At 44.1% G+C, this 20,867-nt stretch overlaps 4 protein-coding genes and 2 long non-coding RNA genes across 7 annotated transcripts; 4 read left to right on the top strand and 2 right to left on the bottom strand.

The window, feature by feature from the left end:
• The first annotated feature begins 272 nt into the window (after window positions 1-272).
• LOC6530596 (juvenile hormone esterase) lies at window positions 273-2,294 on the top strand. Its single transcript, XM_002091473.4, has 4 exons — window positions 273-443; window positions 497-622; window positions 682-905; window positions 969-2,294. Exons 1-4 carry the CDS (start codon window positions 387-389, stop codon window positions 2,248-2,250), a joined length of 1,689 nt encoding a protein of 562 aa, XP_002091509.1. The 5' UTR covers window positions 273-386; the 3' UTR covers window positions 2,251-2,294.
• A 201-nt stretch (window positions 2,295-2,495) lies between these two features.
• On the top strand, window positions 2,496-4,601 carry LOC6530597. Its single transcript, XM_002091474.4, has 3 exons — window positions 2,496-2,746; window positions 2,803-3,584; window positions 3,647-4,601. Exons 1-3 carry the CDS (start codon window positions 2,665-2,667, stop codon window positions 3,788-3,790), a joined length of 1,008 nt encoding a protein of 335 aa, XP_002091510.1. The 5' UTR covers window positions 2,496-2,664; the 3' UTR covers window positions 3,791-4,601.
• Window positions 4,602-6,209: 1,608 nt separating this feature from the next.
• On the top strand, window positions 6,210-11,070 carry LOC6530598. Its single transcript, XM_002091475.4, has 3 exons — window positions 6,210-6,592; window positions 9,451-9,630; window positions 10,390-11,070. Exons 1-3 carry the CDS (start codon window positions 6,550-6,552, stop codon window positions 10,800-10,802), a joined length of 636 nt encoding a protein of 211 aa, XP_002091511.3. The 5' UTR covers window positions 6,210-6,549; the 3' UTR covers window positions 10,803-11,070.
• On the bottom strand, window positions 6,848-16,538 carry LOC120320964. The gene is made up of 2 exons (XR_005560485.2): window positions 13,853-16,538; window positions 6,848-8,267 (listed from the first exon to the last, which is right to left on the bottom strand). It is a non-coding gene; the product is annotated as an uncharacterized LOC120320964 (long non-coding RNA).
• LOC26536365 lies at window positions 10,940-11,452 on the bottom strand. Its single transcript, XR_005560486.1, has 2 exons — window positions 11,274-11,452; window positions 10,940-11,205 (listed from the first exon to the last, which is right to left on the bottom strand). It is a non-coding gene; the product is annotated as an uncharacterized LOC26536365 (long non-coding RNA).
• Window positions 12,446-13,837, top strand: LOC6530599 (U-scoloptoxin(19)-Tl1a). Of its 2 annotated transcripts, none has more exons than XM_002091476.4 (3): window positions 12,446-12,694; window positions 12,768-12,917; window positions 13,050-13,837. In XM_002091476.4, the coding sequence occupies exons 1-3, from the start codon at window positions 12,583-12,585 to the stop codon at window positions 13,082-13,084; spliced, it is 297 nt and encodes a 98-aa protein (XP_002091512.1). In that variant the 5' UTR covers window positions 12,446-12,582; the 3' UTR covers window positions 13,085-13,837. The 2 variants fall into 2 exon arrangements, with proteins under 2 accessions (XP_002091512.1, XP_015052720.1); XM_015197234.3 differs by having other exon boundaries at window positions 12,448-12,694; window positions 13,214-13,837.
• Window positions 16,539-20,867: the final 4,329 nt, after the last annotated feature.

Here is a 20,867-nt window from a genome sequence, read left to right on the forward strand (position 1 = left end):
TGAAATTAATTTAAATTGACCTTTAGAGTGAGTAAATTAAATAAACTTTTTTTTTACATTTTTTAATTTAAAATATAACAGTATTTCATATTATATAAATAATGCCGTCGGCCATTTTTTCATAATTATTTTAGCATGGAACATTATTGTTTTAAGTTAATTTAATTGAATTCAATAAGCATGTTAACCCCTATAAAGGCATTTAAATTCAACATCAACAATTTATGTCGAAGAGCACTCATGCAGCACCTGCCAAGGGTTAAGCGCATGAAACAGCTGTTTGTGACGAGCAAAGTTCAGCGGTTTCGGATTCAGGTTTTGTGATTGCCGAATAATTGTTGATTAGATTGTTTACCAAACCCGTAACGGGCTGAGCTGATTTCACAATGCTTCTTCGTCCGTGTGGAAGAGCAATCTTTAGCAGGTTTTACAGCAGCATGAAGGTATGGTGTTCCATTCGGAGTCGCATGAAAATGGTTCAATTGATAAATTTAAGGTGAAAGTGACAGTGAAGCAAGGCGTTGTGGTGGGCCGGCAGAAGAAGCTGGCCAATGGCTTGGAGTACAACAGTTTCCTAGGGGTTCCTTATGCAGAACCACCACTGGGAGAGCTCCGTTTCCGCGTAAGTCTATGATGACCTTCGAGATGCACAAGTAAATAATTTCGTACCTGGAATTACAGAGCCCGCGGCCATTGGAGCGCTTTCAACAGCAGGAGATGGACTGCAGTAAGGAGGGAAGCGTGTCCCACCAGCGGGATCCGTTCACTTTGGAAATGGCCGGCTCCGAGAACTGTCTTTTCCTTAATGTATATGCACCTAAAGTTAAAAGCCCGGGAACTCCTTTGCCCGTCATGGTCTGGATTCATGGCGGCGGCTACTTCTTCGGCAACGGCAACAGTGACTTGTGAATTTCCCAAACATAAAATTGTTCCAATTTCCATATCTAATCGAACTTACCGCCTTTCAGCCACTTTCCCGGCAAGCTCATGGAGCAGGAGGTCATTGTGGTCACCCTGAATTACCGACTTGGCGCTCTTGGTTTCCTTAGCCTGCCCGAGGAGGGAATACACGGGAACATGGGACTTAAGGATCAACGTCTGGCCCTTGAATGGGTGCAGGAGAACATAGCCAGCTTCAATGGCGATCCAAATAACGTAACCCTCTTTGGCGAGAGTGCGGGCGGTGCTTCAGTGCATCTGCATACCCTGGCCCATCATGCCAACCGACTATTCCACAAGGCTATCATGCAGAGTGGAACAGCCAACATGGAGTGGGTGTTACAGAATGAGGCACCTGCCAAGACCAGACTTTTGGCGAAACTTCTGGGTGGTGGTGATTTTGGCGGCGACACCAAAGCACTTTTGACTTTCCTACAGTCAGAAAAGGCCACACCCACTGCCATTACGGGTAACACATTAAAGGTCTTAAGCCCCGATGAGCGACGACGTCACCTGCCCTTTGCCTTCAAGCCAGTAGTGGAGGACAGCAGCAGTCCGGATAGCTTTCTTGACCAGAACATCTTGGAGCGGATGCACAAAAAGGACTGCCACGGAAGCATGCCATTGATCATGGGGTACAACTCTGCCGAGGGGCTGGCCATGGTGGTGAAGGCCAAGCAAAAACTAGAGGCCTACGAGAATGATTTGGCCAGGATGGTGCCACGCAATCTGGTGCTGGACGCACAGGCTCCAGAGGCGCAGGAAGCTGCTTCTGACATACGAGCCTTTTTCTTCAACGGTCAGGCACTGACCAGGGAAAACCTGGACAACCTGGTGGATTTGTTCTCCGATTATCACTTTATAATGGATATGCAGCATGCAGCGGAGATTCACGCCAGTTGCCAAACGCAGTCTCCTCTGTACTTCTATCGCTTGGACTATGTGGGCGGTCGTAATCTATACAAGAAGATCTTCCAGAACGAGGACCTCCGTGGAGTGGCTCACGCCGATGATATTTGCTATCTGTTCCAGATGGCGGGTGACGAGTCCGAGATGAGGAAGGATGACTTGATGGTCACGGAACGACTATGTGAAATGTGGGCAAATTTCGCGCGCAATGGAAAACCTTCGCCGATTTGGAAGCCTGTCAAGAAGCCGCAGGGTGGTGAGCCCTTCCAGCTAGACTGTCTACTTATCGATCGGGAACTGAAGATGTGTACCAACCCGGATGGCGAAAGGATGGACTTTTGGAGGAGCATGTACAGGAGGTACAGGAGCAAGTGCTACGAAGCTCTGAGAGCTAAACTTTAACTCATAATGACTAAGATAAACTAAATAAAGCAATACACCCTCAATTGCCGTCTTTTTCTCCAGTCTTCGAATGTGACAAGTGTGGATAGTTTCAAATATTTTGAAGCTGACAATTTATATTTTGGGTTTAATTAAAAAAGCACAATGATTTTAAACATTAAACTTTTCTGAAAGTATTTGGTATATTTTGTATTTAAAACGGTTAACAGAACTGTATGGTATATGTAATCGATAATCATAATGAGGGTATATTTCCACAGACCAGCGGCGGTCACACTACACAGAATGCAATAAACAAATTTCTAATTTATTTTGCAACAAATGCAAACGCTAAAAATCTACCAGTACACAGTTGCCTGAGAACAGCAAGGATACACGCAGGACGTGTGGAAGCGGGACAAGTCAGGCGCCAGCATGTTGGTCAAGAGCTGCATCGGATTCGGGTCACTCTGGCCACTGGCCATAATGGTGGCCTTTTCCACTGCCTACAAGAACGGTAAGTGCGCAAATCCTGTCAAGCACTTGTTACTAACTAGGTGTTCCACTGCTCAGTTCGTCTGCAGGACAACATGTGCTCGGACAAACTGTTCTACACACTGGCCAAGCCGTTCCGTGGCGACCCGACTGTGCGGCTGGAGTTCGAGGACACCTCCGGAGCGATCGTAACGCAGATGTGGAACTTGACACTGCCCCACGGCCATACGGCCAACAAGATTAAGTACGATTGCCAGTTTCGGGTGGTGACCAGCGAGCGACCGCCGCGCGGCATCTACACCATAATTACGCGGCTCAAGTTTCGGCGCGACCCCGTTTCCAAGGAGTGCATTGACTACATTCAGTTCAGCAGCGGCAATCGCTCGCCCAGCGAACGCATTTGCACCGACATCTCCATTGATGGCCCGGCCGGACGTCTGATCTTCGACCAGCGTGACCGCGAGGTCAACGTGCACATCTTCATCGATCGATCGCGTCATATACTGGGTGATCCACTGGAGCTGCGCATGGTGCTTACGGCACACTCCGAGTGCCAGTTCAATGGTGACTTCCTTTGCGAGCCCAACGACCAGTACTCGTGCATCTCGCGTCACTTTGTGCGGGACAATATTACCAACTGCCTGTATCCGTGCCGCGACGAGGGCACCTGCTTTCACGACGCCATTGTGCCGGAGATCGATACGGCCAATGTGGCTATATCTGCGCTAACGTCGCTCATCTTCACCATGGTGGGCGTGGGATTCTGTGTGTGGATCTGCTGGAAGTATTGGAACTGTATAACGGTCCAGCAGCGGGCACACGAAGCCTCCGCTGCCCGCTTCAATCAGCGTCGAGTCAGAGTGAGTATAGCGAGCTTGAGGTCTGGCCTGGATTCTCAACTAATGCCTAACAACATTTCCAGTCGGATGTGCCCACCATTGAGCTGCCACCATCGGTAAACTACGACGATAGCGTCCTGCACGAGCACGATACCCAGCAGCAACAGCAACCCGCCACGCCAAAGGATCTGCCGCCCAGCTATGAGTCCCTGTTCCCGGAAAGATAAAGATCCGCGACTGGTGTCGCTCCGCTTTGTGCCAGATCAGCAAGTACTTGGTATCGCACACTTGTTGTATTAGTCCTATTAGGTAATTGTATCTCGTATCTGAACCTGTCAGTAATCCATGTAAATATGTTAGGACTGATTTTATGTTTTGAGATTAGCATTAGCGATCGAACATCTTTCTCAATGTGTTCACTTTGAACCATATTCCAGAACACTCTCCCTGAGAATTTCCTCAGTTTTACTGGTGTATATATTTAAGTTTTATGTTGTTTACCTCCCCGTATTATTTGAGTAATTGTAACTGTTGAAACCGCCTTTTGGCGATGCAAATTGTTTACTCACTGATGAAATCTCACTGGTATTACCATACTCAATGAAATTATATCAATTATTTACCTAAGCATCAATTATTTATAAGCAAAAGCAAAAGCCACACAGTACTAGTCTCTGTATTAGCTAGCGTAAATATTCCAAGGGCCAGCCAGGACTAGGCCGAGCATTCCACATAGTTGTACCTGTTTCTGTACTGCATAGATATGTATATGTTATGTATTTGTACGCATAGAATACCACGCGCTTGTAGATTTCTTTGTTGTGTGCTGGCCGAAAGTGTCAATTGTTCAATTTCGAGTATAAGATGTAGGCACACACGCTCACGAGATAATGTACGAACTACAGTATTTACTCCACACATGTAACTGCAATGTAACTGAAAGTTCGGAGTAGTGGTCAGTAGGTCTTAAGCCAATTAACTCATATGTATACACACGCAACTCACTCAAATACGTATATTAAATGATAAATAAACCAACTAAATCTCAGCAGAGCGTGGCGAAAGTGCGGCTGGGCTTTACCTCACTCTTCGCTGAGCATGCCTAGTTGCAGGGTGGGGGTTTCATCACATGGTGACACACATCGTGAATCAGCACGTGCCTTATCCAATAACCTGTCGAACCGGCAATCCGATCCCCCGCACCATCAACTCATCTGCTCAGCAATCGGCGTTTGGTCACGACTAGAGGCACTGCGTCATTCGTGGGCTAATCAATGCTGGGCTGCTTACTGCACCGAATTAGATTTGCCATTGTTACCAACAACAACGTACCTCATGGATGGATCGTGGTGGATGTGGCACGTGCTGGGGTCGCCTGGTCGTTGACTCGTCACAATTGTCCAAACTGGTTATTGCCATCGTAGCAGCGGGACAATTTGCTGGCCAATCTGTGCCCCCGTTCAATGTCGGCCCACAATTGTCCAATTGCCTTGGAGTCGCAGTGTGCTATTCAATTAGCGAATGTGCAGCCCTCTTGGCAACCGGTAGCTGCTCCACGGATACATCTCTATATATAACGCCCAGGTGCCAATTATAACACGCACACAAAAGAGCCGCTCGATGGCTCGATCGATCGATCGATCTATTCATCAAGTTCAGGGTCGAACTCAAAACACTGCGCCTCTCATAGATTGGCCTTAATGCGTGTCAAGCACCCTGATAAGGAGTTTGACCGCTCAACCATCGATCATCCGAATCGACCAGACCCCTGGTGGAACCCAGAAATTTCACTCCATCTTCTTCTGACGCCTCCATTTGGTTGGATCGTGAAATTCTCACAGCGTATTAGCACCTCAGAGTGGGGCGTGTAGGTGTGAGTTCACGCCCAAAAATAACCCTAAGCAGAGCGACTTCTTTGAGCCACTTTCGCAGTGGCGCTGCCTTCTTTAGCCTTAAAAATAACCAAAGTAACTAAGGATCTGCGTGCTGGGGTGTGGCTCATACCTTAACCGATATTCGGGATGTATACAAAGGTAAAAGGGGATCAATTGCTAATTTAAGCGTGCCCATAAGACATTTACAAGGGAAATCAACCACCAAGATTGTTGATAATTTATTTATATTTCTTATCACATATTCCTTATCTGCGACACATTGTCACTTTTTCAACATTGATAATTTTACGGCTCACAATGATATTTTGCATAAACTGCGCAGCAAGAAGATTATTTTGAAATTGCAAGATCAATATTTGGTATGTTTGGATATATGTACAGTCCAACTTCTATATGATGAAATATGTTATACACCTTTACATGCAATGGAACTATCATTTATTAATCATGCTTTCAAACAGCGTGGTTACGAGCTCTAAAAGTAAAAAAATTAAAAAAATAAGCATAAATATTTGGTTCTTTACAGGGGGCTTTGTTAGAAATCAACGTTGCCACAGATTCGAGATCAAACCACATTCTAACCATTCATTGGTTTTGCGGTGGCAACGGCGGCACCTTCGCCTCTTCAACGTATTGTTTGATGTTTTGGCCAGCAATTATATACGGTGCTCTAACCAGTTCCGCCAGTCGCTGGAATCACTACTACACTTTCTCGCCCGGCGGAGAGCGCGTGACTCATACGCACGGGGGGCCACACAAAGACGCTGGCAGCAGTGGAACCACCACAACCAGAAAGAGCAGCTCCGGCTCTAAAAACTGTCGGCAAAGCGAGCGACTTGCTCAGTCTGCGACACACAGTTGAAGCTGAAAGATCGATTTCGACTCGATTCGACGATACCGGCGGTCAGTCCGCATCCAAGTCAAGTCCAAGCCCGCCTTCGTTCTCCAATTGCCCGGTGCAATTCTTAATTCTCAGTGAAGTGAACGATTTATGGAAATTCATTGATTGCAATTCAAGCCGACAAGTGTGTGAACCAAAAGCAAACAACATTTCCAATCACCTGAGCATCAGCATCAGTAGCAGCAACATCATGCAATACAGCCGGATCCAGACAATGTTGCCCATTATAATAGGTGAGTCTGGGACAGGCCTTCTCTGGATATATGCACGGATACCATACCTATGTATATACTCGTATCTATGTGCAGACAATGAGCAAGTCGCGAACAAGCATATGCTAATTATGTGAACGTGAACTTCCACAAACTCTAGCTGAGTGCAAGTGAATAAACCGTGTATAAGCCGATAGTACCGAGCATTGAGCAGGGAATGCTTGAATGGGTCTATGAAACCGCATTGCAAATCAAGCCAATGCAGTAGAACTAGTCATTCTAAGCTATGCTTAAAATAAAAAACAGGAAATATCACTGATTGCTTAATTCATTCTTGGCGTAAGTAGTGACGGTTTGCGTGCCATTAAAGCCTCATAAATATTATTAAACGGTCAATTATGATTAATAGGTTGCTTGATTGAGCACTTGTTTGTTAGTTTCAGTATAAAGAAACTGTTTCTTAGGTGCAACTAATGCTTCTTCAAATTATAAAATAATTTCCTTTATAGCAATTAAGCTACCTCTATATATTCCTGCCGATAGTATTATCACACGCAATTATCATTATACCACTTTACCATTATATCCCATGGCGTCTGTTTGAAGAACTTTTGGCGTCAAGACCATATCATCTTCATCCTGCGCCTTCATCCAGACATCGTAAACCAGTTAACGATGTCTTTACGATCCCGTCATCTGCCAGTCCCGTTAGATAAGATCTGATAGCCGGCGACATGTGATCATCCAAGCGAATCAAAGTAAAATCCCCCCGTTTCGTTGACATTTCACTAAAGTGAAATATGGCTTTTAAAAGGGGAGCCTGCGGTATCTGGACCTGCAATTTTCCCGCAGCTTATGAAAACCGGTTAAGCCAAAGGCAAAGTCACTGGCAAGCCCCAAATGCTAATGATAAATGGCGTTATTAAGCGGGCCAGTGTACTCTACTCTCAACTAAACCACCCAACCACCTAACCAACCGGGCATAATGGCAACCACTCACGGAAATTCCCGAAATTCAATTTCTTAAGCCAAAAGCGCGTTCAAGGCGCGTGTAGTTCGTTTATCTGTGGCTCCGATACATTAGCCGAGCACATGGCATGTGGCCCAAACAATACTAGCCATAGATTCCATATTCCATATACCATGTACCATACCTTACCATGTCCAATGCTCCGTTTGCACAGGTGCCACCGCAGCAGTGAAGCGGAATTGCTGACGTTGACTCCAGCACGTTTTGCCATTAGTGGCTAATTAGAATTTAATTGCTAATATTTTGTGTGGGGGCCGCTTGTATTTCCACTTCCACATGGTTCGTTTTGTTTGACGGTTTCAATGGTGTTTGCATGCGTTCCTTTACTGCCGCCTTATCAGCATGAACTCGACACTCTATAAATAGGCGAACTCGCCCGCACAAATTATCCACTGTTTACTGGAAACTCTCCCCCAAGAATGAAACCAGCAACCAAACATTGGCTTTGGCAGTTATTTTTAGCGGCCATATATCAAGTGCCATAATCTAGTTGTTAGTGCGTACTGAAGTGGAACAGGGTTGTCCAAGTCTGCTCCTAATTACTTGGTTACATATTCCGTTTACTCCGAAGATGTCTTGCAGTGTTATCAGCGTGAAAAATATTTGCTCTTGACTAGCAGGAAGATTCCACATCTGTTTTCACATGACCATTGGGTCTAGATGAATCTGAAAAATGTTATCAAAAATTAGCACAACGATTCCATTCAGCTAACTTTTTTCCAGACCGGAGTTTCCCAACGACTCTTTCGACCCCAATAAAAGAAGATCAAGTAATTTAAGTGATTTAAGTGATGCGGTGTTGCACTTCATTCACCTTTCGTCTCTATTAAGCAATTACACATTTTGGCTAGACAACGGGGCGTATGAATTATCTCATTAACAGTTGCGCAACATTTCCTTTGTACTGGCACTACAACAATTGCTCATCGGATTGACCAGCTGTCTCTCAACGAGATTCGTCACATCCCCAACCTAGGTCAACGATTTCGTACGACCGAAATTTCATCAGTTGCGTGGTGAAATTGATAGCGAAATGATGGGTGCGCAATCAGTTAATTACAAGCAATTGACAGGCGTTGTAAAGATACTTGATCTGAAAAAGAGATGGAGTGCCGTGTGCCCCTTTGGCCAGCCATCCATTTCGATGCCAAAGAGAACGCACCTTCGATGGTGAAATATGGCCGCCGCCAAAGAAGTGTGCAAACTTGGTTGCCAACTCATCGAATGGTCTTTTAATAAGATAGCCATGTTTTTATTGGCGGCAGCTTAACTGGCTTTTATGGTGTTTGTGTTTTGATGGGTGCGTCAAAATATTTTTCAAAACGTAGCCAGGAAAACAATGTCCAACCATTGTGGACGGGCTAACACCTATCCCACTAGTTGTAGAGAGAGAGAGAGAGTGCTGGAGATGTGCTCCATCCATATCAGGGCTAGAGATATTCCCAAAAGCCGCCTCAGACACCGGGTCGTCATCATGTGGGGCCTTATCGTTAAGTGGCTTTGGCCGTAAACCTAGTCGCCCGATTGGCTGAGATTATTTAGCGATCCATTTACGGGGGGAAACACCATGCTGGCAGTGGTTATATATTTAGATTTCTTATCAGTCGCCGATGAAGATGTTTGACTTGATCACTCCCACCTGGAGGAAGATCCATTCGTTCGCACGCCGCAAAAGGGCGATGATAAGCTATCAGTGAGCCCACTGCTCTGTCTTGATTTCCTGATACCATAATATCGCTAATACCCCTCGTCCGCTCCGTGCCCCTCCCTTCCGTCCCATTCCGATTCGATTCGATTCGATTCGGTGCGGTTTGGTTTGGTTCGGCGTGGCGGTTTTGTTTCCTTTCAGTTATCATCGCCAGCTCGTGCTGCGTACACGGCCAGTCCTATCTCTTCAGCCTGGAGAAAGTTCTCAACGAGTCCTCCCGCCAACTGCCCTACAACCTGACGAACGCCAACGAAAACACCGAGGTGGAATTGCTCAACGATACCATCTCGAACAACACGCGGATAATTGTCTACAAGAACAGTAAGTATCTGATGGTTGCAAACACTAAATGTGCCAAAACATGAGACAAGTTAAACCCAAGAAATGGCCTAATTCCGTTTGTATTAGTAACTCGGTCTATTCCAAAACAGATAAAGTGATCCTTTGAGTATTTAATCGAGTAAAGTAGAATCACCACCGTATTTTTAGAGTCTTATCATTATTAAATAATAAACTGAAGTGATTTATATCGATAAGGTTTGCTGCAAAACGTCACTTATTTTAAGAATTTCTATGAATTACCCCAGGGTCTAAAATTAATTTGAGTACAGTACAGTGTAAAAGTAACTGAGATAGGTTGAGAAGGCTGCCATAACAGCCATAAACACTTGTAGCCACCTCGCCCACTGGTAATATCTCAATTTTAGCGGACCCTTGAAACCGGCAATCAACAACAATTCCCGTCTAATTACTATACCAGCCACTGGGGTTAGCCCCTATCAATGGGCCATTTAAGCCATTAGCGTAGTTCGATGACGCGACAGTATTGCGAATCGAGCAGTTTCGTCATAAAGTTTATGGCACAGACCCACAATTCGTGACTGGAAGCACAACAACAGCAACTGATAACCTGTAAACTTTGCTGCTGGGATGAAATTCTAGCCATTCTAGGTATTTCCATGTAGCGTCTGTGCCGTAGATGCCAATTAAAGTGGGATTTGTCTATGATTTGGCCAAAATATGAATACGAACCCTAAGGTAGTCACGAGCACTAAACTAATTAATACTAAACACTTTCAGCTGTCGTCGAGTCGCCCAACGATCTGTCCCAGACGGCGATGGATGTGATCACAATTGTGTGGTATGTGGCCACGTTTCTGGCCCTGGCCGCCTTCTTCATGCTGATGGCCTGCTCGGATCGCAGATGCCGCGACATGAGGCGTCGTCCCGCCGGAGGTCAGTCCACCGAGGGTCTGAGGGCACCACCCACGCCCTCGCCATCGTACAGTGAATTTGCACCACCCAGCTACGATACGGTGATCAAAATGCAGCACGCGGCCAAGACGAGTGTCTTTGTGATACCGTTTAGCAACAAGGCCGGTGAACTGGGTGCTCCAACCTCGGGCACGCCGCCCCCAACTTCCAACCCATTGCCACCTGCAGTCACCTGCGATGTGATCATCGTCAATGAACTGGAGAAGTCCGCTGATTAACCGATAAGCCAGCCGACGGTGGATCCATGGGCCTGACCTGGATCTGGCCTTCCTATTCCGACTCTGTGATATTTGCTGTTTATGGCAATGGGCCAAGTATTAGATGTCGTAAGATCCCCCCACAAAAAGACTGACAATGAAAGATATCTTTGTGCGCATATGCATTCAAATGCCAGTTCAACTGAAACTAGATGAATAAGTAATTAACTCTAATAAATCATATCGTTATCGATGGATGATTCATCCAACGGGATGTTTGCATTTCCAAGAACTCGCCTTTCAAATTAATCAGCGGCTTATGGGGGATATTCCAAGTATCTGGCCACTTACGCTTGGCCGAAAGCTTTTGAGTAAACTCATTCCGAAGACCAAAACCTTTTTGCTTCGGTCGGGTGAAAGCTTTCTGTTGAAACGAATTCAAAACTGAATACTGATAAGCGTTCGGGGGAACTTTTCCGTTGTGGGACTTACACTTGATGCGAACGGATTGGGATTGACAAGGCCTCAAACTGAGCGCCCCATTCAGTGTCAGGTGATCTGGAGTTGAAGTGCCATCCGTGCGTTTATCCAAGTTAAATAGGGGGGCAAGTGAAGCAAACAAAAATAGGGCACTTCCCGTTCCCATTGCCATTTAGCTGCTGAGGGTCAGGCGTTCAGTTCATTCATTGATCGAATTTCCAGTGAATTTCCATTTCTCTGCAGCCGCCGTTGTTTAGATCGGGCGAAGGTAACATCTGGCCCAAAACAGACCTGTTGTTTCTGGGGCACAGCCAGCACACCGCCAATGCGGCGTATGCGTAATATTTCGATTTTCTCAACGTTTGTTTACTTGCCACACACATATTTCACACAAATTGTTTTCGAAAATTACACAAACACAAGAACCCAGCGCTGGCGTAGCCAGTTGATAGCAAGATGTTTGTGCCAAACCAGATCGGATTGCAGTAAAATCACGTTACGCCCCGCTCAATGCGGTTCTTGTTCTTGCTCCGCGCCGATGGTCGCTGATTGCCGCTGGTCGCCCGAGTTGAGCGCTTGATTGTGGGTCCATTGATTGGGCGGGCGATCCCCAGTGCACCGCAAGAAACTTTAAAGTTGTAACTATTAAGAAGCTATAGTTAAATCCAATCATTAAATATCAGCACTCAATATGTCATTCTTATATCTAAAACAGATAATATTATTATCTATGTATTTCCTTTTTCATATCATTATTGCAATAGAACTAATAATCCAATTTTTTTCTTGCAGTGCAGCAACGGCGTTTATAGATGTTAAATATTAACCGCTGATAACTTCAATCTAACAATAACAACCACCATAACAAGAAGCGCGCATTTTCTCTGCGTGTACTCAAGCGCGTTGCTGATTGAGGCGGATGAAGCCGATCGGAGTTGGCCAATTTTCTAAACTCTCTCACGCTCTTCAATTGAACCGCACTTCCTCGACTTCCTCCCGTCGCCCCCGCTCTTCCAACGCCCCTGCCACGATCTTCCGCTCGCTCCGTCTCTTTCCCTTTCTCCGCGGCTAGTTGTGCAAAAACGCTCGCTCTTTCTCCCTCTCGCGCTGCTGCTCTCCTACTCTCTCACTCTCCCACTCTCCGTCGGCAAGTAATTTTTCGTTGAAAAGCCTCTGTGGCGTAATTAGCTGGGATCAGTCCAACGCAAACCGCGCCATCGAGAGGAAGTGGATTACTAGCTGCCAGAGTGAAGTGCATCGAAATTCTAGACGTATCACGCATACGCCCGGTAGTACAGCCGTTAAAACCGATTAACCGATTATGTCGCCGAGAAGGAGCTTGCTGTGCTGCCTGCTGGTGAGCAGCATCCTGATGCTGCACCAGGCTCAGGCCAACATCGAGACAAACGAAGTGGATGACCCCAGTTGGTACAGTAAGTGTGCGAATCGGAGATCTGGCGGCTATAGCGAACACAACAACCACAACATAATTCATTCTTAACGCAGTGCTGCAGGGTGTGCGTGTGTATCCCAATGACCGACAGTGCGTTCTGGTCGGAGGACTGTGTGTCCAGGAGGCGGACTGCATCGAACCCACCTCAAACAAAGGCTTGTGTCCCACGAGCGCCGGACAGGGCGTGGAGTGCTGCTACGAACGTGAGTAGATTGCTGGCTCTCTGCTGTGTGTACCATCCTGCTTAAAACCTGCAAAAACCACCCAAAAACCACCCAAAAAATCCCAAAAAATTCCAAAAAAAAACCCACAAAAAATATCCGAAACCCCATCAGTCCGATCAAGTTCAACACCTGCTTCGCAAACCTAAAAATCTAACCACAATCAATCGATTGGCATCGTTTACCCCCGAATATCGCCACTAACATCCAAAACCCGATCCATTCTGTGTGTCCCGTCGCCCTCAAAAACGTCAAACGTCATCCCGTTGCCGTTGCAGTGCCGGTCAGACCAGCGCCCTGTGCGGAACACTTGGGACAGTGCATGGACCGATGCCACCAGAGGCTCCTGCGACCCGGTACCGATTGCGAGAATGGCCAAGTCTGCTGTGTCCTGATTTAGTTATACTTAACCACACCAACACACATACCCGTGCCGAGAAACAGCATCACCAAATCGCTTAGTTATGCATTACAAAATAGCAATCCAATTGGCAAATCATTATGACAATTCAAATACCTAATGCTTATATTCGAGACTTCTCGAATTTTCCAAAAATATTGGTCAACTCTTTTATTTTAAACAAACGACTACAAATTTGAAAGCAACAAATTACTTATATGTATATACAGTTTTCTCTGTATAATATTTATCAAAAAATAGGCATAACACTAAAATGATTTGCAAAATTGAGTGCCAAGCGTATCAAAACTAATTTGGTTGTGTTATTTCTCTGTACACACACACACGCACACACCGTACATAAACATGTATTTATTTAACTAAATGTATATTAATTATATTGTACGAATAATTTTGTATGACAACTTAAGAATCCCAAATCTCCCGACAAAGTGAAATATTTGACTGCTTCCAATAAATGCATTGTAAATATTTTCCAAAACCAATCTCTACTCACTCGAGCGGTCACGTATCTGAGGATTATGTAAGTACATATGGGCATGGTCAGCTGACCGTCCCCAGTTCTCTGATCCCCTTATCATCTGGGAGCTCAGGCGTCACGTGCCCCAAGTACAGTTGGATGATCGCAGTGCCCCAAATCGGGATTGGGGATGAAAACAATGGCCTCATCATCGGCAAACTAATTCCAGAGATGATGGGCGAGTGTGAATCACAAGATGGCAATTGAAAACAACAGCTTATCGCTCCGCCAACATTCAATGTCAAGTTCAAAACATGAAAATCACTTCGTTCTATGGACCGCCTTCTATAAATTCAGTTTTGAATATTTTCCAAACAGTTCTCAACCGAAATAAACGACCTTGCCACGCATCGCGAAGATATATTATCCACGTCCATGTGCCGCGCATGCCTTGCTTTTCTGTACTCCCCGATATCTGTTTGTATCTTTGTATCTTTCGGTTTGCATGATTTCATTGCTAATGTTTGGACGCCTATTCCACTCGGTTATTTATAGTTGGGCGGTCGCCCGCTCGACCGCCACTCGACGGGGTCACTTAAGTTTAGTTCGATTTGATTTGGCCAGCGCTCTTGAGTTGAATGAATTCGTATGCAGGGCGGCATTGAGGCGCCAACATGTGTCTATATCGCGATGGGGCGTAGTGGAATGTAAGTTGCAGAAAACGTGAATGAAATGGAACTATGAGGAAAACTTTGCTAGTGCGAAGTAGCTAGTATTAATATTAGTATAGAGTTTTGAACATAAAGCATTACTAAATCGACTTCTGATGGTATATTTGCATATTCCATGCGGTTGTACGCATCTTAGTTGCTTGAAATTCAATTATAATCTTTAAATTCCAGAAACTTCGCTCATACAGCCGTGGACGTATAAATAGCACACATCAGAACAGTAACTTTAGATCGATTATTTCAGAAGTATTTGGCTTTCGATTCCAAAAATTTTGATGTGAATTGATTATTGCTCTCTTCTAGATGACGTACAACCCAAAAATTTACCATTATCATTTTTTTCTTCTGCTTTATACTTAATTTTCGTTCGCGAGCGATTTTTTAGCGTGGTCACAGAAATAGCACACTTTAAAGAACTTACAGCAAATCCCGTGTAAAAAGTGGTTTTTCTAAGTTTTTTTTCGTGATTTAAAAAATTTCGTCAACAAATTAATGTAATTTAATACAAAAGTTAAAAAAATGGGTCGAGGAAAGCATTGTTCAGTTGAAAAAAGGAGGATGATATTCAACCTAACTGAATCTGGCAATACACCTGCTGAAATTGCCGAAATAATGAAATGTTCGAGGAAAATGGTATATAATGCACTAAAGGTAGTGAAGGAAAACACAGCATATTTGACCAATCAAAAAAAACGCAAACCAAAGCCACGAAAAACTGATCCGCGTACAGATATGCTCATAGTACGGAAGAGCAAGGCGGATCCTTTCAAGTCCTCCCGCGAAATTATGGAGGAAATAAATAAAGAATGTGGCACAAATGTATCGAGGAATTAGTGGCAAGAAGACTAAATGAAGCTTCCCTCTTTGGACGCATCAGCAGAAAAAAACCGCTCCTGTCAAAACGCAACATATCGCAACGATTAAGTTTCGCACGGGCCCACAGTGATAAGGACCTGAGTTTTTGGAAAAACATCCTTTGGAGCGATGAAACAAAAATTAATAAAGTAGGACCCGATGGGAAAACATTTGTTCGTCGTCCAAAAGGCCAAGCTCTTAACCCCAGGTACACCATGAAGACTGTTAAGCACGGTGCCGGTTCCATTATGTGCTGGGGTGCATTTTCCTGGCGAGGTGTGGGTCCGCTTTACCGGATCAATGGCGTAATGGATCGCTTTATGTATGTGGACATTCTCAAAAATCAAATGGAACCATTTACGTTTGAGAACATGCCTCTGAAATGGACATTCCAGCACGACAACGACCCAAAGCACACATATCGTGTCGTTAAAAAGTGGTTGAAGGACGAATCCATCCAAGTTCTGGAATGGCCGGCTCAAAGCCCTGACATAAATCCAATAGAAAATCTATGGAATGATGTCAAGGTTATGATATCCAAAAAAAAATTTCGAATCTTGACGATTTGTGGAAAGGTGTCCAAGAAGCCTGGAACTCCATTCCAAAGGATAGATGTCAGGATCTTGTGGAGAGTATGGGTTGAAGATGTAACGCAGTCATCAAAAATCATGGATACTCAATCAAATATTAAATTTGCTTTGCATTAATTACTTTTAAACTTATTTTTTATGATTAATTGAAGATATTTTGAAATTGTGCTATTTCTGTGACCACGCATTTTTCGTTGTTTTTTAGTTTTTAAATTTTCACATCTTTTTTTTTTAACATTTATTCATTTTGATTAATTAATTTATTAGTTTATAAGCTAAGCTATGAAGAACGAAAGCTGTTTTATTTCCAAGAAATTTTTTTTAATTAAAAAAACTATTCAAAAAGATGAACTTCATTTTGTGCTATTTATACGTCCACGGCTGTATATTCGTATATTAGACTTTTACTATATTACAGTAGAATCCGATTATAGCGACTTTCAAGGGACCGACGATTTTACGTCGTTATGCGCGGAAGACGCACTAACAGAATGGTGGAAAAGGTATTTATTTTAATTTAATAAATTTAATAAAAAAAAACTAGAAATATGCCGAATACGCTGATTAAAAATATCCATTTTTTTCACTTTTTTTAATAAAAATAATCCCTGTTTTTTCAGTAGTGGAATGCCATTTAGCTGAGCCCCCATTTTTGACCAAGCTATGGCGAATACGCCGAATGAAAATATGTACATATTTTACAAATTTCAAGCTCACCTCTTCGAATATTAAATGAAATTAGATAGCTTGTAAAGCGTGTATCTTTGAATGAATAAAGATGGCACAAGTCTCGAAGATTTTTCCATCTCAGAACATATCCTGACCTTGCATTGAGTGCATTGCATCACTCTCGCTGCATCGAATTCATTGTCATGGCACTTAACCCGCCAATGCCAGTGACAGTGAAACCATCGGCCTTGTCCGGCCACTATTCACGATCTATATCAGCATATGGAGCGGAATCAAGGCGTGTGCATTCCGGCCGGAGTGTACTATGTGCCGTACTATATACACTCTTACACATTCATATGCGGCACAATTGAGTAAATCAGCGTACATCAAAACACCGTACTGCGTCTTAGATTGCATAAGTTGTGCAGTAATTGCGGACAGAAATCGCTGCCGATTGAACCCGAACCCGAACTCGAACCCAATCCCAATCCCAATGCGAAAGCCAATCCGAAACCCAATCCGAAACCCAATCCAAAACCCAAGCCCAAACCCAAGCCGAGGCGATCCGATCCGATCGGTGCCGAGTCGAGTTTGTCCGTAATATTTTGTAGGTACTTTGGTTTTTTTCATGAGCGGCTTATCAGGGCGACTCATCATCACCGGGCGGCACGGCATATAATTAATTATTTATGTGTTTTTTAGCGTTTTTTTCAGTCTTTGCATTTGTTTACGTTTTCGATTTCATTTTTGCAAGCTAATCCCGATTTATTTTCTTTTATTTGTGTCGCATTTGCGACACAGAGAAACTAATAAAACTTTGTGTGCGGCATTTTGGATGACATGGGGGGCATGCAGGGGATTTGGGCACCGGGTCAGGGGGACTGGGAATTGGGGATAAGGCTCAGATACGCTCATATTTCATGTCATAGTTCGCACTCATTTTTCACTTGACATAAAACTGCGTTGGCGTTTGCGTCTCATATCCTGCGGCCAGTGGAACGCAATTTGCATCTCCATGCCACTCCGCCGCACCCGCCCGCTCCTTCGTCCTTTGCCTTTTTATATTTTGCACTTTTTTAATTTTTATTTTCGCATGTGGCTGGTAGTGTGGAGAGTATAAAAGAAAATGATTTTGTGGCATAAATTAACGCCAAGAGGCACACGGAACACTATTAAAAAATACGGATCCGCCACGGCACACACATGCCGAGCTGACTGGTTGGCTGGTTGGATGGCTGGTTGGATGGCTGGCTGGTTGGTTGGCTGGCTGTATCCTGGATTCTGGGCCTGGCCAAAAGGATGTGGCAAGTCAATGGCTTATGGAAAATCCAGGATATGCACTTCACGGCCGCGTGCACTTCGTGTTGTCGTGGGGTCGACGGAGCTCCTCATGCAATTAATCCTTTTTTCGCCTGGCTCTCAGCTCATCCTTTTGCCAGCAAAATGACTTTTTAAGTTAATTTCTTATGCGCTGAGAATCTTTACTCCATCGCAATAAAATGTATGATGGGTTCAATTTGCAGCTGTATGAAGCTGTACCGTCCAAATAATCCATCATTTAATATAACTGAAATAATGGCCAACCCATTGTGATGGAAGCTGCTTTTCGAGCAGCTGTTGGCCATAAATTTCAATTATTTTGTTAGCTCTGTTTTTTTTTTGGGCTAGTATTTAAACTCGTTTTTGTCCGGGATCAACAGGTTAAGCTCTGCGTTGTTTGCTGCCAAATATTTGGGTTAGGTAAACCCTGTTTTATGGTCCGCACAATGTCAACACCACATCACATTTTCCTTAACCACACACAAACAGTGGTTTCGAAAAGTATAGCTCAAAAATAGTACATTAAGTACCAGAAAATACATTAGAATAACTTCAGCAGTAATGATTATAGATAATCTGGTAAGCAATGCCACATATCAGCTAAGGAACTTATAACAACAAGTTTATATAAATGTGGCTTATAATCCGGAACTTGCACTTTTTCTGATTTTTATTATTGATATAATAGTTTAGAGCCAAATAGTTTTAGGTGTGCTTAGTCATGGGACTAAACTTTTAAGAGGCACATTGTGACAAAACTCCATGGTGGCCTCTCGACCATCTTACGAATTTGAAATTGTGATGCAAATTGATGTGCAAATGGCATAAAATGAAATTACTCAAAATCCTTTGACAAATATGAAAGAGTTAGGGGGTAAGCACCCCACCACTCCTTGCCATCCCCAGCCACCTGAACAACAAGCCCCCTTTGCGGATAATACCATTAAAAGCGAGTAAATGAAAGTGAAATTGGAAATGTTTCCATAAGCCGGAGAGGTAAGGATTTTTCCGGAGATGTCGTTTCCACCTTTTGATGTATGCAAGATATACAAATGCCATATTCATGCGTACATGGTTACATGGATAGATGGATAGATTGTTAGAGGGGGGTTTATGTGTTAACCCCTTAGAAATTCCCGCACAATTAGCTACACATTTTTATGTTTGGGTTGTATTGTAGCCACACCGAAGTGCTGGCCCCTGGGGCAGAATCTTCATTTTTTGTAACGGGATTAGCCGCAATTTCTTTAATTAAAATTTCCATCACTCGTGTGGCACGGGTGGAAGTGGAGTTTCTAAGCTGGCTGTGGGGAAAAAGGATTGTAAATTACGCTGTCAGTCAGTCACTCAGTCTGTCAACAACAATTAAAACGGGAAGCAACAGCAACAAATTAAAAATTCATCTTCCGCAGGATTCGCAGGAACTCATCCATGTCTTACATCTTTTCCCATTCGCATCCCAACCCGGGGTTACTTGATGTGGTCCTTTTTTTTTTTTAATTTGATTGGCACGGCGTTTCCGGTTTTTCTTTGCTCACCACCTCGCTCCTTGATTAGCTCACTGAATGTGAAAACGGGGTGGGCTGATGATTTCTTTTCTTTTTTTCATTTTCGGATATTTGCTCTATTTGGTATGATTTGGTATGGCTAGAGTACCCTTTTGGCTCCTTTTTAATTGAAACCTAATTTTCTGGACTTTTCTCATTATCTGGGAAATAAAAAGGAAAATGCCGCAGGTGGGCGAAGTTTTCCATTGCCCAAAGTGTACACACTCCCCTCCCCACATTTCTTGGCTTGATGGCGGCATATCATATCATGGCTGACTTCTTTTCAAACATCGCGAGCTCGGAGCCCGACTGCGACTTGGGCAACTTTTTGACTTTTGTTGTGTGCAAATAATTTGCAGCTCGTTCGCTGGCGTCATTAACAATGTAGGGGGAAATGGCAGAAAGTTTTATCTAATTAATGAAGCTTCAACGCAACGTCAGCAGTCAGCAGTCAGAGTACCGAATGCCTGGAAATCCGCCTTGATGTCGTATTGTTGACAGTGACGATGCTGCTCTGCTATAACCGGGATAACTGGGCGGGGCAACGTGGCGTATGATTGCTTTTGTGTAAACAAGCGCGCATAGCCATACATACATACATACATATGTACATACGTACAAACATATAGAATGTATATCTATGTCGCATTCTCGCTTTTCATGCTGCCATCGCCTTTTTCATTTTTTGTGCGCCTCTTTATCCGTCAAAAGTTTTTTAATTAGCAACAAAAAGTAAAGGGTTAAATATCGCGTCGAAAAGTTTCGGCAAGCTAACAATTAAGTTTCGGCAATGCCGCTGACACGCCCCCTTCCCGCACACCACGCCCCTAGAAAAGGGGCGAAGGGGGAGGGGCGAAGGCGCGAGTGCAGATAATAAGTATTAAGCAACACTTACTCGCAATTAAGTTTTGCTCCTGCCAGCGCCGCGTCCTTCTTTGTTGACTTTTTTCCGGGCTGTAATTACGCGTAATCGCAAAATTAATTCCTGCACATGACTGCACCGCTCGTCGGACAGCACAGGATGGGGGCATCCTTTCCAGCTATCTCCTTCACCTCCTTCTCCTCATCCTCCACCTCCTTTCCGACTGAAACTGAATAACGCTACGGATGCTGCGGATTGAGGATTCCGCTCTGGCAATAACCCGCAGCCAGACGAAGAACATGACCGCTTCCCAGCTGGAAATGCATTAAGCAGCGGGTGGCATAGAAATCTGTGTAATATTCATGAGATTTGTTTTACGATGTGCTAACAATGCGTAAATGTACCACTACAATTGCCACAATAAGCAGCTCCCAGTTAAGTGGAGCACCTTGCCAACTTTCCTCCATTTTCCGC

This window comes from Drosophila yakuba, chromosome 2R, assembly GCF_016746365.2.
Source record: "Drosophila yakuba strain Tai18E2 chromosome 2R, Prin_Dyak_Tai18E2_2.1, whole genome shotgun sequence".
Taxonomy (NCBI): Eukaryota; Metazoa; Arthropoda; class Insecta; order Diptera; family Drosophilidae; genus Drosophila; species Drosophila yakuba.

What these genes read in the sequence shown, in the direction of transcription:
- LOC6530598 (XM_002091475.4), top strand. Translation starts at nt 6,550, where the DNA reads ATGCAATACAGCCGGATCCAGACAATGTTGCCCATTATAATAG. An exon ending in AATGTTGCCCATTATAATAG is followed by an intron (nt 6,593 to 9,450) that starts GTGAGTCTGGGA and finishes GTTTCCTTTCAG; the next exon opens with TTATCATCGCCAGCTCGTGC. An exon ending in GATAATTGTCTACAAGAACA is followed by an intron (nt 9,631 to 10,389) that starts GTAAGTATCTGA and finishes AAACACTTTCAG; the next exon opens with CTGTCGTCGAGTCGCCCAAC.
- LOC6530599 (XM_015197234.3), top strand. Translation starts at nt 12,583, where the DNA reads ATGTCGCCGAGAAGGAGCTTGCTGTGCTGCCTGCTGGTGAGCAGCATC. An exon ending in GGATGACCCCAGTTGGTACA is followed by an intron (nt 12,695 to 12,767) that starts GTAAGTGTGCGA and finishes TTCTTAACGCAG; the next exon opens with TGCTGCAGGGTGTGCGTGTG. An exon ending in CGTGGAGTGCTGCTACGAAC is followed by an intron (nt 12,918 to 13,213) that starts GTGAGTAGATTG and finishes TTGCCGTTGCAG; the next exon opens with TGCCGGTCAGACCAGCGCCC.
- LOC6530597 (XM_002091474.4), top strand. Translation starts at nt 2,665, where the DNA reads ATGTTGGTCAAGAGCTGCATCGGATTCGGGTCACTCTGGCCACTGGCC. An exon ending in TTCCACTGCCTACAAGAACG is followed by an intron (nt 2,747 to 2,802) that starts GTAAGTGCGCAA and finishes TCCACTGCTCAG; the next exon opens with TTCGTCTGCAGGACAACATG. An exon ending in TCAATCAGCGTCGAGTCAGA is followed by an intron (nt 3,585 to 3,646) that starts GTGAGTATAGCG and finishes CAACATTTCCAG; the next exon opens with TCGGATGTGCCCACCATTGA.
- LOC6530596 (XM_002091473.4), top strand. Translation starts at nt 387, where the DNA reads ATGCTTCTTCGTCCGTGTGGAAGAGCAATCTTTAGCAGGTTTTACAGC. An exon ending in TGGGAGAGCTCCGTTTCCGC is followed by an intron (nt 623 to 681) that starts GTAAGTCTATGA and finishes CTGGAATTACAG; the next exon opens with AGCCCGCGGCCATTGGAGCG. An exon ending in GGCAACGGCAACAGTGACTT is followed by an intron (nt 906 to 968) that starts GTGAATTTCCCA and finishes ACCGCCTTTCAG; the next exon opens with CCACTTTCCCGGCAAGCTCA.